This window comes from Pseudochaenichthys georgianus, chromosome 7 (assembly GCF_902827115.2).
Source record: "Pseudochaenichthys georgianus chromosome 7, fPseGeo1.2, whole genome shotgun sequence".
Classification (NCBI taxonomy): domain Eukaryota; kingdom Metazoa; phylum Chordata; class Actinopteri; order Perciformes; family Channichthyidae; genus Pseudochaenichthys; species Pseudochaenichthys georgianus.
Window position 1 is genome coordinate 14,822,724 of NC_047509.1, and position 17,183 is coordinate 14,839,906.

General features: G+C 39.2%; 1 protein-coding gene across 2 annotated transcripts in view; it reads right to left on the reverse strand.

Annotated features, from left to right (window-relative positions):
* The window catches only part of grm7 (glutamate metabotropic receptor 7), an 81,494-nt gene that overhangs the window by 18,452 nt on the left and 45,859 nt on the right, over window positions 1–17,183 (reverse strand). For both annotated transcript variants that reach the window (XM_034087914.1, XM_034087916.1), the window contains exons 5-7: window positions 16,396–16,533; window positions 14,286–14,486; window positions 5,806–5,945 (exon numbers count right to left, since the gene is read on the reverse strand). In XM_034087914.1, the coding sequence (XP_033943805.1) occupies window positions 5,806–5,945; window positions 14,286–14,486; window positions 16,396–16,533 (479 nt within the window). The remainder of the gene's footprint in view (window positions 1–5,805; window positions 5,946–14,285; window positions 14,487–16,395; window positions 16,534–17,183) is intronic.

Sequence of the window (17,183 nt, forward strand, 5' to 3'; positions counted from 1 at the left end):
CACCTGATTAAAGGCACCAAAAGGGTTAAAAACAAGGTACGAAAGTTTCTGCCATCCTACGAGGGCCCTTACTTCATCGTAGGCATGTTGGATGACCTGATCTATAGACTCAAAAAGAGCCCCAGAGCCAAAGTCAAAGTTGTCCACCATGACAAGCTCAAGCCTTATTATTCCAGGACCCAATTAGACAACAGCTGGGTGTTCAAAGACACAGAAGCCTGGGCGCCTGTCGAGGTGCCGCCCCCTCAGCCAGACCTCAACTCATCTGACACAGTCATCGGGCCTCTCCACCTGTGGGACCCCCCATCAGACGCAGAGGATCTAGCTGTGGAGACCCTCCAGGACCCAGGTTCTTCACCGCCAGTGACGCCGAGCAGCAGCGGGCTTCATGACAGACTTCCTCTGACTCAGCGCCCTTCCAGGGCCCCGGCCAGTGGTCCCCTACGGATTTCTACCCCTCTACAGAGACCCCAACGACTCTGCAGAGCTCCTGACATGTTAGGTGACTGGGTCAGTCACTAGGGTTTGTTAAAGTTTAACCTGAGTCAGGGTGTCAGCAGGTTAGTTCCTAACTCAGTAAAAGAAAAAGAAAAAAAAGAGTTCCAGAGTAATTCTATGCTCTTAAGCTAAAGTTATTTAATTATATTGTTATACATCCACAGTTTGTGGTTCTATTTCATTTAGTTGCCTGTGGTAATGAGTAATGTGTTTACTGCTTTGACACTTGATGCAGGATGTAACTGGTTAGAGAAACCAAACAGATGGTAAGATTGCTTGTTGTTGTTTGACAATTGTAATGCCTAAGAGCCACATCATATGTCACAGTGTTTAATTTAACCCGGGTTGATTAACTACATCACAGTATGTTATGTACATCAGTATGTGTGTTTATACACCTTTGAAACGTTGAAAAAAAGGATCTATGCAGTATGCTTCGTGGATATTGTTATGGACATTGCCTCATGATTCAAGCTGTTTCCACAGCAAGGAAGACGCCTTCAAGGACTGTGGGAAATGGGGATTATTGTGGGGAATGTGTTGCCATTAATGTTTCATGCTTTCCTTTTATAATGTTTATATGCTGAAGTGATGTTAAAGGTTGCTTTATCATCATCCAGAGTCGGGGTAGTGTTACAGGCTTGGCCTGTCACTTTAAGAGTAGCAGCCGCAAGGGGTTGTGGGTTTTGGAGTCTCTGTGTGTGTGAAATGTGATGGCCAAGGCGAAGTGCGGAGTTATGGAGAGAGAGACGAAAGTATAGAGAAAGTGGTCAGAAAAGGAATAGTATCTAGTCTGTATGTATGTAATACAGTGTCAATATAGCTTGAAGGACGTGAAATAACGGAGGTTCTTCCCACGGCACCCGAACGCCTCGTTTCCATCCTCTTTCCCCTCGAAATGTCTGGGCAGCTGGTTACCGGCTGACAACGAGCCAAGTCAGAAACCACCGGTGTGTATTCGAAACTACGGTTTCGGTGCCGAGATACCGTTAATAGTAAAAAGGTAACACAGTGAAGGCAACAGCTGGGACGTGTTCGGGAGATTGTTGCAAACACCAGAGCATGTTTACTCTCCATGAGTGATGGACGGCCTGATTTGGTCTTTTATTTTGTTTGTTTAAGTTGTGCTGTTTCGCAATTTTTTTGTTGCTGTTAAAAATAAAGTTTTGGAGCTTAAAACAACCGACTAAGCCCATGTTTCGAACGGACAAATAGAACCCCGTCACAAGCATGATCTAACGGAAAGTCATAGTATGCTGTAAAAATTCATAGTATGTCATAAAGTCAATTAAATGCATGGGTAAGTATGCCTTAAAAAGTCTTATTATAGTGTGCCATTAAAAGTTATTGTATATAATTTAATAAAAGTTAAAAGAGGAACACTATAGTATATCCTGTACATTAACAAAGGGTATAGTATATAGTATAGGGTATAGTATTTAATACAGTATAAAGTCATAAAAACGTCATAATGAATTATGCCGTAAAAATTCATAGTCTAGTATGCCGTACCCAGTCATGGTATAGTATATCATAAAAAGTCATACTGTAGTATACTATGACAAAAAGTCATGAAAAGTCATGTTGTAGTGTGTCATACAATGTCATAGTTACTGTAAGTATGCTGTAAAAATTCATAATTTAGTAAGTCAAAATAAGTAAGGAAAAATTATAATTAAAAAAAGTCGTAAAAGATGCTGATATAATAGGTCATATAAAATCATAAAAACTTCATAGTGAAGTCTGCCATAAAAAGTTATTGTATAGTATTCCATTAAAAATAATATTAAATATCATTAAAAATCATAAAAACTCATGTCGTAAAAAAAAAAGCTCATAGTATAATAAGCCGTAAAAAGTCATAGTTTAGTATCATTAAAAAGTTCAAAGAATATAAAAGTATAGTATGATACTACATTTATAGTAAAGTACACATTTTTTACATTAAGAATGTTTGGTTGCAAAAAATCATATTATCTGACTACAGTAAGACTGCAGGTTAACCCAACACAATTCTCGATTTTCTTTTAATGGTAAGATGCAGGTAATATTATCTGACTATAATATCATGACAAAGTATAAAAAAGCTATAGTTATATAAGTATATAGTATGTTGAAAAATGTCATTAAAAGTCATAATATATGATGTCTGAAATATTCATAGTTTAGTATTTCATTAAATAAGTCATAGTATAGCATGTCCAAAAATGTATTAACAAAGTAATAGAAAGGTATTTTGAAAAAGTCATACTACTGTATAGTTTGTCAGAATTTTATGAAAAAAGTCATAGTATAGTATGTTGAAAAAGATAATAGTATAATATGTTGAAGATGTCATTAAAAATCACCGTACAGAAGGTCAAAAATGGCATTACAAAATTCATGTATGTCCAACATTTTAATAATAAAGTTATAGTGAAGTATGTCAGGCTGTCTCGGGTATATATACCGCAGATCTTTCCCTCTAGAAGCAGTCAAACTTTACAACCACCCTGGTCCCTTCATATTTGTATATTCATAATATTGCTACTGACCTTTTCAGACTTGGAATGTGTAATTATAATGTAATTTGATGCAACAGTGTAACAAACAAATGTCCCCTCTTTTAGAAAAATAAAGGAATTCAAAATGTCAAAATTAGTCACACAACGTGCAGAAAGAAGGTCATAGTATAGTAGTATGTTGAATATATCAGAAAAAAAGTCCCGTATGACGAAAAATATCCGAATAAAAACATTATAGTATGTCGTGAAAAAGTAATAGGTTCGTGTGTCAAAAATATCAGAAAGAAAGGTCATAGTATAGTATGTCGAACAATATAAAAGTCATAGTACTTTATGTTGAAAAATGCCAATATTTCTTTAAAATGTATGTCAAAACCTTCTCTCTATTCCTCATTTCTAGTCTACACTGTCAAATCAAGGCAACAAATAATATAATAAAATCTATAGAAAGGTCTTTATTCAGTGCTCATCTCTTCCTTTCTGTGATGTGATTTTAATATAAACCTCTATGACACATTAAACATGTGAAAACACTCAAAGACTGACCACTATCCAACTCATGTTGTTTTCTACCAAGTACAATTATTGTCACATACAAAATGAATCCAACAGCCAACAATTACAGACACAGAGCTGCAACTTTGCTGCGCACGCGCACACGCATGCACACACACACACACACACACACACACACACACACACACACACACACACACACACACACACACACACACACACACACACACACACACACACACACACACACACACACACACACACACACACACACACACACACACACACACACACACACACACACACACACACACACACACACACACACACACACACACACACACACACACAGTGTTTTTGTTGTGTACCTGTTTGACAAATGTGTTGTTTCTGTAGTGTCTCTGTAGATTATCATCTGCCATTTATCTGGGGGCATGAAGGTGCCATTTGTTATTTGGACAATGAATGGTGCACACTGGAAAACCTCCCGATACACACAGCGTGGTAACAGTAATGAGACCAACAGCTCTGTTGCTATGGAGACTGGATGCAATAATTTTGACACTTTGGACTCATTTTCATTTGGGGTTTCACTTCAGCTGTTAATTATACAGTTCATTAGAGTTGTTGTGAACAGGAACAGCCTTTCATTGAATTATCAATGATCAAAACGTGTAAAAGAATAACCGTTGAATGATCCTCATGTGTTACTAATCAAGGTGATAGCTATTGGAATATAATTGCACTGTAAGAGCATTTTGTTAGTAATCACGCTAAAACAGAATGCAGCGCAAATCTCCAGCAACAGACGTTGTTCCACCTTTGCCATCCAATCCATTTGGTGAGTTTAATTCTTGTGAACCAGAGCCATTATGCAAATGTTACCTCATCTGTATGTAAATGTAATGTTTTTTTGGGGTGTAATCTGAGTTACATAGAAATGTTCCTCTTAGGTTTCATCCGTTCAAACAGCGTGGACATTTTCAACCATGTTTGCCTTGAAATAAAATAAAACTCATCAGTTGCTTTATTGTCCACATGAATCACCCAAGCCCATTCTTGTGTTGTGACAGTGAGATCTATCATTGTAGCCGCAAACCAACACCTTGCACCTATAAACAGCAGCACAGCGGCTGTGTTCCAGCTCTACACCTAGCCTGATATTAGGCACTATTTTTTGTGTAGGTAGTTATTCAAAGCTACCAAGACATGAAAAATACCCAACCCATGTTGGTATCCCTTGGGCTCAACTATCTATGCAAAAAAAAAATACATAATTTTTATTGATATGATTTATCTTGCTCTAATACAGTAGATGTACCTTAAATTCCATATGATTATAGATTTAGAGTTTAACAGTAAAACCAGGCATGGGGAAACAACTGAGCACAGGAGTAACATAGGAGGTGTTTATTTAGGTGTCAATTCCCAACAACAGCTCTCTGCTGCCAAAAACTGAACATATATGGTTTGACACTTTGGGTTAACAACATGTTTTTCTCCTCCACCCACTGAAATCACCGTCAGTTCTCTAAACCTGTGCAGAGGGAAAAGGGAGATCTGAAAAATGCAGTGCTGTCTGTTGGTAACTGTCTCTATTATGTCTACTTTCTTACTTTGTAATGTATAACTCTAAAATCAAGCCTTCACTAATGTTAAGTCATGCCCTGATATCCTTTCACAAGAGGACAAATATCAAACTCCTTTTAACAGCAAATCAAATGTGACACACTAGCATTTCCCTCTCAAACTGATTTAAAAGAATGATTGTCAGTTAAATTGCATGTTTTTTTGTATCTCTATACAAGAATCTAGTGACACATTTGATACTGAATGATGAAATAAAATGTTTCATTTAATTAAGTCTAGACTAAAAGTAACTTCCTGTAAAACTTTGGAATACGATTAACATTTGCCTTAAATTAGTAGGCAGCACATCAACTAAAGTGTGGGTGAACATGTTTCTCTTTTCATTGTTGGAGGAATATATTACTTGATTTATCTTCTGGGTGGAGAGTAACACTCCCTCTTTCTTGCTAAATTGCACAAACACAATCATTTTGTACCCAAAAAACACCAATTAGACTGAAAGAGAAACATGTCTGCACCTGAGCTCTCTCCGTATTTGAGATGCAACTAATGTGCACCACCTTGTCATTTCAATTTTCAGAAACCACACAAAATATTCAGGCTTGTAAATCTGTCGCATCACTGAGCTTAGACATCCTGTTTAGATAGTATTCAAATGGCATTTTGTCAGTGTGTTTTATCCAGTGAATCGTCATACCCTGAGCTGGAGGTTCTCCACCCACTGTCCTACTATCTTATACTCTGGGGTGGAGGAGTTGGTCATCTGGAACTGGTACAGGTCATAGCGTCCTGGAGCATCGCCGTTTTTGTTAAACACAACAGAGGTGCCGGCACTGCCTGTACAGAGCGAAAGAGAGAGAGAGAGAGAGAGAGAGAGGAAAGGATAGAAAAGTGTTAGCTGTTGTGACACAGAGAGAAACACATACACTTTGAACCCTTGTCTTTTTCTGTGTGTTGTTATACATGGGCCACACCTGGGAGCACAGCGTGTTTGATCTGTTACTCCCAGTTAAAAGCTCAACACACAGTGACCTATATCCTCAACCTTTTATGATAATCACGTATACAGGGAAGCATGCTCCCTACTGACCAATATAGCCCTTCCTCACCTGCTTCCTATGCAGCATCACGGCTGCCACAATGGCCTCTGGAGGAATACATTTTCATATTCCAAACACTTGAATATATCAACTCTCAGCTTTGCTTTCATATCGGAAATTCAAATTAACGCATACCTCCTCAGGTAGGAAGAAATGCATTTCAATCACACAGTGGACAACAACAGCAGATGCAGGGAGGATAAACAGGTCAGCCGGAGCATCATACGGTCCCCATATGCTCGCAGTGTGTAGCAGCCTGTCTCAAGCAGAGCCCTGAAGATTTCTCTAATTAGCTCAGAGGTCTGCGGACACCTGAAACATTACGCATGAGGAAAATGCATTTTCTCAATTTGAGGGAGCTCTCGAGCCTGTCAGTTGTGTTGTGCATATCACTCAATTATGACTGCAGATCATGTGCAGAGTAGTGTGTTCATTCAGATGTCAATCAACGCAAGATCTCTCTTATAGCAGTAAATGTTGAATGGCATTAATGTTTTGCCATTAATGCCATTCAACATTTACTGCTATAAGAGACTGTAGTACTTTATTTGTATACATGCATTGTTAATGAGGTCAGTTGAACTATCCAGAATGCTTAGAGACAATGAACAAGTGGTGCGTTTCACAAGTCTATTCACCTTGACACTGCATATAGTAGCTTGTAAACACAAATGGAGATACCATTTTTTTTAAATGGGACAAGGGGGAGTCTGATGCCACTTGGCATGGGAATTAAGTACTTTAATAGCTTTGGCTATAAAAAGTAAAGAGAGAGGACCAGCAGCATATGTCCAAAACTCTTTGGGAACATGTTGTCTTTTGTATCTGGAACAGTGCTCGTGGCTTTTGGATGCAAGGCCACTGCACCTTTTCCTTAGTTTGCAGCCAGGAGGGAATTTTGTCTGCCTCCAGTGTTTGTTCCAAGGACATTTGTCATTGAGCATTCAACAAAAGTTTCTGGCCAAAAGACTCTTGTTAAACAAGAAAGGCAGAGGTGTATTAAAACACTGTGGACATGCACCCAAAGGTTCCTTTTTGACCTTGTGACACCGTTGTGCATTGAGAATGTCAGTTTATAAGACTTTAAGTGTCCTTTGCAATGTTGATGCAGAGCCACAAATCCTTTACTCTCTGCTGTTGCGCTTTGTGACAGGACAATATATATATTAAAGATTACATTAATATATGCAGTGAGAACCGCAGAGCACTTCACCAGGACGGAGCTGCCATCCATGGAGGACCTCTACACCCGGCGGCTCAGGAAGAAAGCCCTCAGGATTATAAAAGACCCCCATCACCCCAGCAACAAACTGTTTGCAGCATCAGGAGTAAAACCACCAGACTCAGGCACAGTTTCATCCCACAGGCCGTAAGATTATTCTTCACTTGAGCTTGCACTATTTTTATTTTTATTGTTGTTTTTTATATTTATTTTTGTTATGTCTTGAAGAACCTGCGATCTGAGTTTTTTTAAACATTACATAACTAGACCGTAGCTGTGTATATGTTATGACAATAAACCTTTGAATCTTGAATGCAGATATGCCAATACTGGAGTAATTTGCCCCGTGCAGTCTTTTTGTTTGAAAGTAGAGCACTAATCATAGCTATCCATGTGCCTGCACAGAAAATGAATCCGAATTCATTTCGAGTGAGGTGATGGTGAACACTCTCTGAGTGTAAAAACCCAACAAAGAACTCAGTGGGTGACAGTCACCCTCCTGTCACTTCTGCTTCCACCAAACAGAGAGTAGACTGGTTGACACAGTGAATAAAGATGTTGACAAGGTATTGACTCCTATGAGCAGGAGCTCTGGCAGGGGAGCGATCCTTACTTTACGCTTCAGTGAAAACATGCAGCAAAACAAACACACAAAGTCATTCAGTAAAGTGACATGAGTGATTGGGCACTTGGCGCTCTTCAGCTTTAGAGCAAATAATTAAGCCGTGTCTCTGCATGTGGAGATACAAATGCATTAGAAATTCCTTTTTTGTTTTCTATTGCCTGATATTTTCAAGGGAGCAAAATGGTCTGCGTTGGCTCCTTAGTGAGAACGCTGTCTAAGATGAAAGATTTATGCATTTGCATGTGGCTCTGAACTAAGACATGACAAAAAAGTGCACCACCGCTGTGCCGAGCAGAGTGGGTGGACCGGGGATCCACTGCTGTGTTTCTCTCGCATCATTATTCTATCCTTTTCTTCTGCCTCTCAGTCTTCAGCTCTGTGACTCCAGCACAGTGGGGAGATCAACAAAGGAGGCTTACACTCCTTCGCTCTCAAACATACATTAGCAGAGGCACGTACACAGAATAATGTGCGTGGTTCCAGTCTTTAAATGCAATAAGGGGCAGTGAGATGTGCCTGACGGAGCCTCAACCGAACAACCTCTGCCTGCCAGGGAAAAGGTTTGAGAATATAAAAGCCAGACAGGAAGGAGAACAGGAGGTGGAGCAGGTATTCTTGGCTCGGGTGTAATGAACCGGCATATTTGTCAGCGCCACATGAGGGTAAATGTTTTTTAGAAAATGAAAATACCCCCAAGAAGTCAGCACAACCTCAGAGGGTTATTTAGATAGGACTGCAGATGCTCAGTCCCATGCATGCATCTGTACCCAGTTAAAGTCTGCTGAAAAAGTTAGCCGTGCAAAGGCAATTTCATATATTTGGTACTTTAGTTCCACCTAAAAATGTCTCCTCACCTGCTGCCATAGTAGAGAGAGGCTCTTTAGGCTTTATCTCACTGACAGAGGTTTGGTTTCACGTTTGTTTACAAGGAGTTGTCAAGACTTATTAACCGTGTACACATGATCAACATGCTGCTTACACTGATAAAACAAATGTGCATAGGATCACTTTTGGATTCATTTATATTGAGGATGAGATGCTATTGTTTTAATCCCTTAAAATAAAGATTATGGAGACATTTCATACTTTTTTATGATCCCCAATACCAAATAAAAACATATCAAAAAGGTCACATGTGTGCACCAGGTGACATGTTCCCTCATTGTGATAAATATGATCTAGTAATCTGCAGCTAGAAAGACTCCTGTTTGAGTAACGTTTTCTACCATCTATTGTGCCCAAAAAATACTGAGCCTTTAAAAAATGTAATTATACATTTATGACATATTTATAAGATTAACGTCTTCAGTAGGAATGAATGTAACAGCCTATGCTATAGGGAGGCAGAATAGGCAAGTCAATCTAAAATATAGATATATTTCGACGCTGTATCCAAATAGACTGGTAGAAATGTCAGAAGTTGGATCCTACCCTCTGCTTCACTCAGCATAAAATGAACTTCAGGAATGTTTTAGATGAAGTATAATGGATCAGGCTTTAGCAGCATTACCTTGTGAAACCCTCTGTTGCATAATGATAATATATGATCCTTGAATCTGGTTCTCAGCTGTAAAAATAGGTAAAAATTGAAATTATTTTCAGGAAAGGTTACTTATAGGAAAAAAGATCTTCCTGTGCCAGAGCCAGAGGAATTCATAAAAAACAAGAAATAACAACTCAAAATCTATGTTTCGACTAAAACTGATCTCAACGGGATGGATTTGTCACTCGCTTACAGATGAATTAGGAAGACACAAAACAACACAACCTCCCAAACTAAAACCAGCTACGGAAAAATGGGTGGGACTTTCGGAAACAGTTCTAAATCGGTTTGAATCCTACCTAAAGGACAGAAACAACTTTGTTTCTATAGGTACATACACATCTGAGTTGACAAATATGACATGTGGGGTTCCTCAAGGCTCCATCTTGGGGCCTCTTCTCTTTAACATCTACATGCTACCACTGGCTCAGATAATGAAAAACAACAAAATAAGTTACCATAGCTATGCAGATGACACACAAATCTACGTAACAATTTCACCAGGAGACTATGCTCCAATTCAAACACTGAGTAAGTGCATTGCACAAATCAATGACTGAATGTGTCAGAACTTTCTCCAATTAAACAAAGATAAAACTGAGGTAATGGTTTTTGGAGCAAAGTCAGAACGTATAAAAGTGAGCGCTGAGCTTCTGTCTGCAATGTTCAAACCAACAGATAAAGCCAGAAATCTAGGTGTAGTCATGGACTCTGACCTGAGTTTCAACAGTCACATTAAAACAGTTACTAAATCAGCCTACTATCACCTAAAGAATATATCTAGGATTAAAAGACTAATGTCACAGCAGGATTTGGAAAAACTTGTCCATGCTTTTATCTTCAGTAGACACGACTACTGCGATGGTGTCTTCACAGGTTTCACTAAAAAATCTATTAGGAAGCTGCAGCTGATTCAGAACGCCGCTGCTCGAGTCCTCACTAACACTAAGAAAGTGGATCACATCACTCCTGTTCTGAAGTCTTTACACTGGCTTCCTGTGTGTCAAAGAATAGATTTCAAAATACTGCTGCTGGTTTATAAAGCACTGAATGGTTTAGGCCCAAATTACATTTCTGACCTCCTGCTAAATTATGAACCATCCAGACTGGTCAGCTTTCTGTCCCCAGAGTCAGAACTAAACATGGTAAAGCAGCGTTCAGTTATTATGCTCCAAATATCTGGAACAAACTCCCAGAAACCTGCAGGTCCGCTGCAACTCTGACTACTTTTAAATCCAGGCTGAAGACTTTTCTTTTTGTCGCTGCTTTTAATTTAACTATTCATATCTTAGACTGCACTGTAACTTTTATCCATGAATTTTTTCTTTTAATGTTTTAAATGTAAAATTAATTAATTTCTCCATGACATTTATGAGAGGGACTGCTCGAAAGTAGGATATTTGGGATATCCATCGTAGCCAGGGTTTCCGATCAGTTTTTGGGTGATTTGTACTGAGCAACAAGTATCACATCACCGACGGGTGAAAAATAGTGTTTTGGTAACACGGGGTGTTCAGGTAACACTTAAAGACTTTGTTATGGAACGCAAAGCAGAGTAGGGGGCTAGTACACCCTCCTGAGGGTCCGATTGTGGATGTCATGCGAGCAAAACATGGTGAAAACAATCAGTCTAAATTAACAATCGGGACGAATGTTCGGATTTCCAAAGGGAGGTTCTGTGAATAAATAAAAAATCAGGAACCGAAATAATTGACCTATTCATATCTTAGACTGCACTGTAACTTTTATCTTTTAATGTTTATTTTATTAGCTTTTCTTTTTAACGACTGATTTTAAATGCCTTTGTCTGAATGTCTTTCATTTTTGTAAAGCACCTTGAATTGCCTGGTGCTGAAAGGTGCTATATAAATAAACTTGCCTTGCCTTGCCTTACCATGACAGAATAATGGCGCAAAATTAAATGCCAATTTAGTCGTATAATAAGGCTAGAAATCTGTTCAAACTCCTCAAGTTCTACCTCTGTTAATGACTGATGACACTATTATAGCGTGATTTAATCGGTTTTGCTACCAAGAGTTTGTTCTTTTTTGAACACGTGACACACTGAATGAAAGAAATATTTTAAGTTTTTAAGTTACAGCATGTTTTTGAAAGAAATATGAATCCAGAGTGTCCATGTATTGTTGTTCATTCATTTAACCAGGCAAAGAAACAACAAATATGTTGTTTATTAGAATTAAGTTTATATTTTGTGCATCATTTTGTGTTGAAAATATACACTGAAATAAGACATAATAAAGAATCAGGATCTAATGTTTTAATTAGTATGTCTATCCCACTTGAGTACATACTGTACAAGTACATTTTTCCTATATATCTAATAAAAACCCACATATGAAACATTCAACACTTAAGGACACAAAATAAGATGGGTCCTCCTTTTAAAGTAGGCCAGTTTTGGGATATGATAACGCTGATTCTGTACTTTAAACAGCTGAATCTTATCTAGAACATTTTGTGAAGACACAATGTACTTCAGAAGAGACTTTAATGATCAGTGGCTGACATACATGCCAGCACATTTGTAATGACAAAGGTTTAAACTCATCTCCCATCTGGCTCTCTTCCTCCACTTACTCCTGCATTTCAGAGCAGTTGTCATTAATAGCTATTTGCCATTAATTGTTAAATATCTTCCTCTTTCTGCAAAGGGCTGAATAATGCAGAAGTTCAAGTACTGGCAGACACATACTATATATCATATTGGCTCATAATACAACACAGTTCAAGAATATAAAAATGGGTTTGAGCTATCATTTAAATGCTGTTTCAATTTAAATTGAAGCTGACACATAAGCAAGTGCATATGGCAAGTATAGAGAATGGGGGGGTATTTACTTTTTTCTCATTTGCCTACTTGCTTTAGTCTGAAGCTATTATGTCCACACTTTTTTCTCTAAATTGCATTTTCAATTGACACTGGGGATTGATGTGGACACAGCAGCTTCAAGCAAATACTTGGAGGATAATGTAGTAGTTAAAGGAATAGATACCACATTTTAAGAAGTACATCTATTTACTTTCTTGCCAAAAGTTAGATAAGAACATTCATGTAAACTTTCCTCTCAGGGCCAGTGTGTGGCGAATACCTATAAATCCAATACCAATCCCTCAAAAAATCAAAACAATGATAGAGCACACCATGTTTTTTTTCAGTTTGAAGGGTACTTGTTTTGCTTTGGATGTTGTATTTTGCTTTGATTTGACCTTTTGTCAGAAGTACACCCCCTCCCGCTCACTCTCCCCACCCTCATCTGGTCTGCTAACCATCCCCACTTCACGCCTCGTCACCATGGGTGCTCGGGCTTTCAGCCGCTCTGCTCCCTGACAGTAGAACTCCCTCCCGCCACACACCCGACAGTCTGAGACCATCACAACATCCAAATCCACCTCAAAGTCACCTGCTCAGACTAGCCTGCTCACTGAAGGGCTCACCAGTCTCTACGCGTCCCTGAAATGTTATTGTTCTTGTCCCCCTCATTTGGGTATTTGGTTGTTTGTATGGTGAACACTGAGGCGGATAGCTACAAATGTTTTTGTTAAAATATATTTTAAAAAGCTCTATTTGCTTGTTGGGCATTATGACTTGTTTTCTCTTTTACATTTCTATTTCTAACTGCTCAAAAATAAATCCTATCTGATCCATATTTAACATACAGTATAAGATAAGATACAATTTACTTTATTGATGTACAGAATTTGTATTGATATACTGTAGATTTGAGAAAATATTGTTCAAATATTCAATCAACTCTGAGCAAGAAGAACATTTTCCAGAAAAATGTCCAATCATTTTAAAACCACGTCTTTAAAGGGCCCATGTCATGCTTTTCCGGTTATTACCCGTCCCCTTGTGTTATGAAGGTTTTTATGCATATAAACGGTCTGCGGAGTCAAAAACCCTCAAAGTACACCCTGTAGGGAGTAAAACTCTAACACGCCTCTAAAACGCCTTGTTGGAGATTTCTCATTTACTTCCTGGGCACTCTGACGTGGGGATACCCAGAGGCCACACCCTCTGCCAGCCTTTCACGAAACAAAGCTTCCCAATCCTTTCAGCGATTCATGCCGGATATGTACAGCGTAGGGCACTGAAGAACGATGCTGTTCCTACTTTGTTTGGACCAGCGGGAGATTCGGGTACACAACCTGTAAGTATTCATTGGTGTTTGTGTATTTATGATGTTTAAAACAAACAAGGTATCTACCACGACTGTTTCAATGGGTAAACGTTTTTCGGGCTACTAGTTTGGGATCGCGGAGAAATGCTCTCCGCAGACCCATTCTCACAGCGTTATAAACCTTTTTCTTACTCAATATCAAGCCACACTTATTGTTTTTACTTTGGCTGTGAGTGTTTGTGTGTGCTCAGGATGCATTTAGCTTGTTCTCCAACAAGCCGTTTAGGACAGAGAGTGAATACACATACTTTACAGAGATGCTGTATGAGAAACCAATGTGAGTTTGAACAATTGCACAGTATAAATCTATTTTAGTAGACCTCAACAATGGAATTATGATCAGTAGAAATGGCCATGACATGGGACCTTTAACTATTCTTGTTTCTTTTCATGAAATTGTCCAAAACTAAAAACAAGTTTTAACCATTATTTTCCCCTTCACACATTTTGGCAGCATTTTCTGATCTTTACAATGTGATACTCACCATTGAAGCTGGTGTTTCGTATGTACTTCAGAAGAATCTTTCCCTCGGCAGTGTCCATGTGTGGACACACGCCAGGATGATCAGGACACAAGTCTCTATGCATGTTGTGCAGAGCGTGGGCCATGGCGTACACCGCGTCAATCACAAACTGCACCTTGCCTTCCTGCTCGTACTTAGAATCTGCACCGATGCGCTCCTTGCCTGAGGGGAGAAAAGGAAAGAGGAGGACTTGTAGTAAAATACACCATGAGCCATTAGACATTACATCCTCCCTGCACGGCCTATCATCCCCAGCTGCATTTTTATTCCTCCATTTACCATTTTCTGCCAGTCACTTCAATTGTGATGTTGTAGAAATGAATCCTAAAGGGACAATGCCGCACAGCAAATAAGACGACACATTTCATTCCCACATGGAAAATATCAAGCCGGGCTGCGAGACAAAGTGTTTGTCAGAAATACAGCCGGCACATATTGAATTACTGAGGTGTATTATAAAGTAATAAGCTGCTAAGATTGGACCTCACTATAGTCCCATATGCAAGGTGATGAAGATCCCCATGGTCTTTTGTAACATACTCTTGTTCAGGGGCTTCCTGCTTTTTTACATCCTCCTTCTAGAGCACTGCTCTTTCACTACTGGCTGCTGTAAAGGTGTTGCCTCATGCTGCGGATGCTCTGCTTGAATACATCATTTACAAACTCTGCTGGATTTCTGTTTTTGTTACGAAACGGAATTAGCCTTTTATTTCTCTGGTAGATGAAAGCTGCATTTCAAGGACTGAATGGAAATTATAAAAACAAAAATACTGCCATTATGTTCAGTAATAATCATTATAATCATCATCATCATCATCATCATCATCATCATCATCATCATCATCATCATCATCATCATCATCATCATCATCATCATCATCATCATCATAACTTCGATATTCAAGCTCCCAGATAACAAAAAAATGCACCATGGAGGAAATAAATCTGAATACTAAAAGACAATTTTCTCCTCACTGATAGCTGCTCACATTGAGAGCTCAGCGGGGGGCAGATGTTGATAATAACACACATATAAGGAAGTGGGAGACTTGCATAAAGGGTCACAAGCATTCTGTGCTGACATTTCAAGTAATTTTTTTCAGATCTACACATACATTTCAGCCCACACATAACCTTTGAGCTTTTCAGAGCTCTGCATTGTGTGATAAATGGACAGGCTTTGAATGCAAATGCCTCCCGTTTTTATTTAACATCCATAGATATCAGCTCAGCTTGAGGTGTAAAAAAAGAAAATAGAAACAGTTATAATGCAAGAAAAGATAAAAGACATTTACAGGCATTTTTCAGTGGGTTTGTGGGGCTCAGTGAGTGGACGAGCATCTCCTGTCTTTGACGCATGATAAAAGACACCAAACAGGAGATTATAAAGGAAACAAAATCCCCCAGCAAACAGTAATTTGTGTCAAACTGCCATTACCGTCATCACATATGCAAGCAAGATTAATACAGCATCCCACATCACAGGCATCATCCCCTTAGATAATGAATGCAGCGCAATGCCTGTCACAGCGTTGACAGGCAGGGTTTAGGTAATAGGAGAATGCATCACTGTTAACAACACTATCATTAATGTTTCCATAAAGATGGTAATAAAGCATAATGGGGGCATGTCTCATTTTCACTCAGCTTTTTGTCCTTTTGCCTGTAATTTCCAAGCTAAAGAAAGTGTGCCTCGGCTCTGTGCGGTTAGCACACACGGCACGACTCTGCTGAGCTGTCAAGGTGATGGGTTAAGGAGGAAGAGGGTGGGAATATGGGATTTAAGAGTTACAGGACATTAGCTACAGGAGCAGCCAGTGTGTAGTATGACTAAGACAGGTAATACATTATTATTCTAATAATAAACTCTGCCTGTCCTGCACCCGCTGGGTAGAAACACCTGGTGTAAGACTTTCTTGTGGGAATTAAAACCCAAACAGTGGATCTGCAGTTAGTGATGCGAACAAAAGGTCCAGTTCACATCAACCTGACAAGCGAGGGTGAAAATATGCATCGTCTATTAGTGTAATGCAGACTTGTCTTACATAGTTCGTGCCAAAAACTCATGTACCTGTGCATTTACGGCTCGTATCCTCTCTCTTCGAGGCACTGAGGAGCCTGCAGTCAAAGTTTTCCTCCCAGAATTCAGCAAACCACACGTTTCTGCGGTTGTTCTCCAGAGTGAGCCCAGTAAAGTATTCATCAAACCCTGGGTGCGGAGGAGAGAGGAGAATGACTCAGTTCCGGACCAATTATCAACCAATTCAAACCTGGGGGAAATGAAGCGAGACTTGCTGCAGTGGTGTCGTGGAGGTGGGGGTGCCGGCCGCTAGATGTTGGAAGCACACCAGCAAGCACTACTTCATAAAAAATTGACCACGGAGTTTCCTCTTCCTCTCAAGCCCCCATGGAACTTTAATAATTTCTTTCATCTAGGATATTACATTAATTAAAAAACAGGATGCATAATAAATAACGCAGAGATTGTAAATGGTGCTGCAGCCTGTTGCCCCGGGCTGCGAGGGTCCTGCAGGTGCTGAACAGGTTTTTTATTCCCCAGATACATCACAATGGAAAAGGATTGAAGGCATGATGCATTCGCTTAAGACTAATTTAAAAAGGAATTAGACGCCTGTATAGAGCATTTGCTTCAGGAAGGGTAACTTGCTGCAACAAAGGAAATACAAAGCTTGTATGGTGAATTTGTTCTTGTTTGTGCAACTTTACCACCCAATGTGGGTCAGGGAAATAAACTGGAACATAACTTCATTTGTGATGCCGTATTTTTTTTAAACCGTCTCACAATTCTCTTGAGAATAATCTGCAATTTCACATTTTTACATCTCTCTGTCTGTGTTA